This window comes from Hyperoodon ampullatus (genome assembly GCF_949752795.1).
Source record: "Hyperoodon ampullatus genome assembly, chromosome: 2".
NCBI lineage: Eukaryota > Metazoa > Chordata > Mammalia > Artiodactyla > Ziphiidae > Hyperoodon > Hyperoodon ampullatus.
In genome coordinates this window covers 168,286,490-168,291,760 of record NC_136915.1, presented here as the reverse complement: position 1 = coordinate 168,291,760, position 5,271 = coordinate 168,286,490, and the positions used below count along the sequence as shown (strand labels likewise).

At 48.5% G+C, this 5,271-nt stretch overlaps 1 protein-coding gene across 1 annotated transcript; it reads right to left on the bottom strand.

The window, feature by feature from the left end:
• Positions 1-1,661: 1,661 nt before the first annotated feature.
• Positions 1,662-2,842, bottom strand: PIGC (phosphatidylinositol glycan anchor biosynthesis class C; the record flags this gene model as incomplete). The annotated part of the gene is made up of 1 exon (XM_079697928.1): positions 1,662-2,842. One exon carries the CDS (start codon positions 2,840-2,842, stop codon positions 1,949-1,951), a length of 894 nt encoding a protein of 297 aa, XP_079554054.1. The 3' UTR covers positions 1,662-1,948.
• Positions 2,843-5,271: the final 2,429 nt, after the last annotated feature.

The following is a 5,271-nucleotide window of genomic DNA, read 5'->3' as shown; positions in this document are numbered from 1 at the left end:
CTCAGTAACCTTCTAGATAATGCCCAGAATTCTGAACCAATGTCCTTCAGATACTACACATGGAACACCTTAGCTTGGGTGTACCATCTCAGGTACCTCGAACTTAACATGCTTCATTCTTAGTTTCTTATCTACTTTACTTCCAAACCTGTTCTCACATCTGTTTTCTCATGGTATACTTACTAGAAAGAATCCACTCAAGGCAGAAGCCTCCCCGCACCCCGCCAGTTCTCTTCCCCTTCCATTGCCCAACATGAATTTACCAAGTTCTGAAAATCTCTAATCAGAACCGACACCTCCTTGGTACAGTCACCACCCTTAGTCTAGACCCTCATTTTTCACTATTACCACAAGAGCTTCCCATGCTCAGCCTCTGTAGTTCAGCCTGAATCCTGCTACCAGAATTTTATAAACACACACACACAAAAGTGTGTTTGGTGGGAGCCCTATATCCCTTTGCAAAAGCTCCTTAATTTGCCATTGACTCCAGGATCCAGGAATTCAAGGTATTCACCACACTCAGACCTCAGCCTCTCACTGCAGCCTGTCCATTCTGCACTCCCCTCTCCTGCCAGGATGAGTCAGGCCCTGTGCACCTGGACATACACACTGTTCACTCCGGTTGGAATATTCTTCTCCCCACAGTCACCTCTTTTCTCTTTGAACTGAATCTGCTGCCCCACCCTGCACCCTCACATCCAGCCCGTAACACCCCATCCCCTGCCACCTCCACGGGGAACTTCTACAACCATCAGACTGCAGAGGATCAGGCCTTGGGTAACTTCAAATACTATTGTGTGGAAGAGCTGAACATGACAGCACAGGCACATTCATTCATCCCACTGAGGAAGTATTTTTGAAAGTGATTCAAATGTGGGCAACTGTCTGCTCACCAACGTGGATGCATTTGCTATGTGAGTTCCCTAAAGTTGATCATCGGAAATCCATTCAAATAAGGAAAGTGTATTAAAACATTAAAAAGCAAAAGCTATTTTATACAACTCTTTACTATATTCAACCACTAAGCCCTGGCCCTATTTCTGATGTGGACTAAATAATAATTATAAGCCAATTCTGGTCAGTCAAGGCGTGCAGAGTAGTGGTTACCCTCTTTGGACAGGGCATGCTCTCCCCATAGTTCTAGCTGCCATTAGTCCCACAAAGCATGCCAGTTTCACCTGCTCGTATTGCTGACCTGGCTCCTAAAGGTCTCTGCCACCTTGGCCCCCAAACCATCTTTTACTTGCTTGAATCCCACCTGTCCTCTAAGACTAAGCTCAAGTGCCATCTCCTCTAGTAAGTATTTCCTCATTACTCCAGCTAATTTGACCTCCAGCCTCTTTGAATTCCCCCAACATTTTGCTTGTGTATTATGACACATCATACGCCCCTTGTAGCTAGTTGCATCCATGCTTCATTAAGAACTAAGTGGGAACTGTGAGTCAAGGTTAAGTGACCAATTCTGTGATCTCAGGCCACAAAACTGGACACAGCATCCAGGGTTCTAGGATTTGAGCTGTAGATAAATAAGAGAGCCTACATTTAGTTCACTGAAAAAGGTAAAAGTGACTTTATATGCACACACATACTCTTATTATTCTCTCTTCATGTCCCTTCTATCTGCCTTCTGCTCACAGAAAAATAAGACAATTTGATGGATGTATTGTTACTTTTTTAATAAATAGAAACCACATCACTTCATTTGTTACAGAGAATAATAATGAGACAATAATTCAAGAGGGCCCCAGGAAGCTTTTTCATCGACAAAGTAACAGAAAGGAGAAGCACCTTCACTGCCCAAGCCTATGGGTAATTTTTTTCTCTTGATCTCTGATCTCCCACCCACATCATTATGCCACTTCCAGAATGGAACTCTGCCTTCAAATCTCCTACTAGTTGGAAGGCTGGTCTATCAGCTTGTCTCAGTAACGGAATGGAGGTCCCTAACTCAGCTGAGGAACCTCGACAAGTCTTCTTTGATTTCAGCCTCATCCCAAGGCCCATGAATGTTTTCTTTAAAAAGCTGCAGGCGAATGAGGTAGAAAGGGCAGAGACATGAGATGGAAACCAGCAGAAGGGCAAAGAGTATGGCTCCCACAGCACTAATGGACAGCAGGCCTCCCAAGGCTGAAAATGCAAAAAGCAGTGTGACTCCCACATAGCTGTGGGGAGTGTATGCCTTCAGTTTCTTCTGTAACATGGGCCATAGGGCAAAAATCTGGATGGCAAATGTCACCATGACGAAGGCATGTAGGGACCGGGGCAGGCGTGAGGCAAGGCAGACAGAAGCAAAGATGGCCATGTTCAAGGACAGTGTGCTGGATACAATGGCAGCATTGGCACCATAGTCAAAGAAGATGAGGTGGCCTAACAGCATGAAGACTGACATGGCATAGATGGTGTCAGTGCTGATGGACTCTGTCAGAGTCTTCAGCACGGGCGAAAAGCCGTATGTGAAAGTTATGAAGACTAGGGCACTCTTCAAGTCAGCCCAACGGGTCCGCCCACTCTTCTTCCGTCCTTCACCTCCATCAATGAGATCAAACAAAACATAGCCAATCAGTGAAGAAGCCAGGCAGGTCCCAAAAAGCCAATGGGGAGCCAGAAGACCCTCATCCATATACCACCAGATAACCACAAAAACACAGACACTGCACAGCTGCTGTATCACCACACTGGACTCAAATACCACAGCCCAATATTGGTATTTCCGGGTATAGATGTTCTTCCGGAGCTCTTCCAGGAACCTCTGATCCACGTAGTTATCAGGAAAAGGCTGTCGCTCATACAAGACCTTTTGCCACCTGGCCTCTTTGGTGTTAGTTACAGGCTGGGCACACATTATCCTTTCGCTCAAACTCAGGCCAGTTCAATCTCCCTTGCAGAAGTCCATGTGGTTCTCGATCTTTATAAAGTTTTGAAATAAAACCTCTCTGGAAATTCCATGCTGAGCTGTGGTTGATATTGTACCGACCTTCCCTTGCTTTCAAAGGCAGCAACCCAGGCTAGGCCTACAGTAGATGAGTTTGTTCTCTGAGGCAGGACAATACAGCCAAGTTCCTAGAAAAAGAGAGACTATGAATCTATGAAAGTTGTGAAAGGTCAAGGGTAGGACTGAGTTAAAATCAAACCAACGTATTGCTTTATTAGAAGTTTATTAGCAGTCTGAACAGAATACACATGGTGGCCATCTTATAATTATGGATATTAAAATTTCATTTCAGATTTTACATTATAATCCCTTGTCAGCTATCACTTATGGAGTGCTCACTATGTGCTAAGAGTGTTACGTAGCTTCTTTCATTTAATTTCCACAACCTTGCAAATTAGTATCAACCTCACTGTAACTAGTAAAAAAGCTGAGATTCAAAGTGCTTAGGTAACTTTAGCCCAAGTTAACAGTGGTAAATAGTGGATCCAGATTCCAATGAAAATTCTGCCCCAAAGCCTGTGCCTCTAAACCAGTTCTTAACTCAGGAGTTCACATATCCTTGAGGTCTATAGATGGGCTTCAGACCGTTCAAAAACCCTATCAATGCATATTTGTAGTTGTAATTTATGCAAATTTCTAGGATTGGGTTCCAAGCTTTTATTGGGCTCTCAAAGGCATCTGTTACTTAAAATAAAAACAAAAATGTTACTGGTCTAAAGACAAAAGTAAACCTCACAATACAGAAAGATATGAGCTTTATGGTTTATTTAACCAAAACCAAGGACTCAAGATTCTTAATCCCTTAACTGAGCTTAACATCCTTTAAAGAGCTATCATCCCACTTATTAACGGCGAAACTCGGGAGGATCAAAGATAATGATACCCTTTTCACAATGGGAAAACTATGAGTCAGAAATACCAAGGTCATCCAGCAAGTCTGCGAGGAAAATTCTTATTGTCCGACCTAATTTCTTCCATGGAGAGCACGATAGGTTTTGCATCACAAGCCAGACACCCTGAGAGCCCCCCTCACTGCAGCAGGGACCCCCAGCCCGGGGATCTCACGGCCGCCGCGGGGGCTGGAGGGTCAGAGGCGCCGAAAAGGGCCACGCCCGCCCGCAGGGCGGGGGAGGGGTGAGGAGGGGGTGGGGAGGGGTGAGGAGGGAGTGGGGAGGGGTGAGGAGGGGGTGGGGCGGAGTAGAGCGGCCCCGCGGGCGCCCTCCTCCCCCTCCCGGGCAATGCCCGCCCGCCGCCGCCCCTCACCCGGCCTCGGGCCTGCGGGGGATGGCGGAGAAGGCCCGGAGACACCGACTCCCACACGGAACCCACCTGCCCGCGAGTTCGTAGGGGTGCGCGGCCGGGAAAAAGCGGCCGCCCGTCTCCTTCCCCATCCGGGGCGCCGAGGTCGTGTCGGCGGCCGAGCACTTCCGGAGCCGCCACAACCTCCGCGGTTAGAGCGCCCTTCCTCGGCCTTCGCGGCCGCGAGGTCGCTGCTGCCCCCTCCTGGCCTCTCAGGGGAACTCCCGGCTCCTATCCCGGAAAGAACGCTCTGAGCCAGGAAAGCCGATGGTCAACGGGGAGACTGGAACGTGGCGTCCGAAGGGCAAGGGAGAGAGGCTGGGCTGGGAGAAGAAAGATTATAACGGCTACTTTGATGGAGCTCCTATTATGAACTCAGGCCTTCAGCTAGGGACTTCCCACGCATCCGTGCATCCACTGGACACATATTCACTAAATATCTACAGGTATCAAGCACTGTTTTTTGTTTTTTGCGGTACGCGGGCCTCTCATTGCTGTGGCCTCTCCCGCTGCGGAGCACAGGCTCCGGACGCGCAGGCTCAGCGTCCACGGTTCACGGGCCCAGCCGCGGAGAGACGCGCAGGCTCAGCGGCCATGGTTCACAGGCCCAGCCGCTCCGCGACATGCGGGACCCTCCCGGACCGGGGCACGAACCCGTGTCCCCTGCATCGGCAGGCGGACCCCCAACCACTGCGCCACCAGGGAAGCCCTCAAACACTGTTTTAGGTGCTAGTGATACAGCAGTGAGCAGAACAGACAAAAATCCCTCCCCTCATGAAGGTTTCTGTCTTGTGCATTGACCTGTAACGTGATGATATCGTCCTCCTTTCATGGAAGACAAAACATAAGCTCAGAGAGGTTGTGATTTTTCCAAGGCCACACAGTTGGGAAGTGGATTAACCAAGATTAATATCCAATTGTCTATAGCTTCAAAGTGCAGTTCTTTCCTCTGCCTCCTAGAAGGGATGAGGGTGGAGGGCCCCATGACTGAAAACAGCCAGACACTTTGAATAGGTGGCCTCTAATGTTCAGCTGAGGTC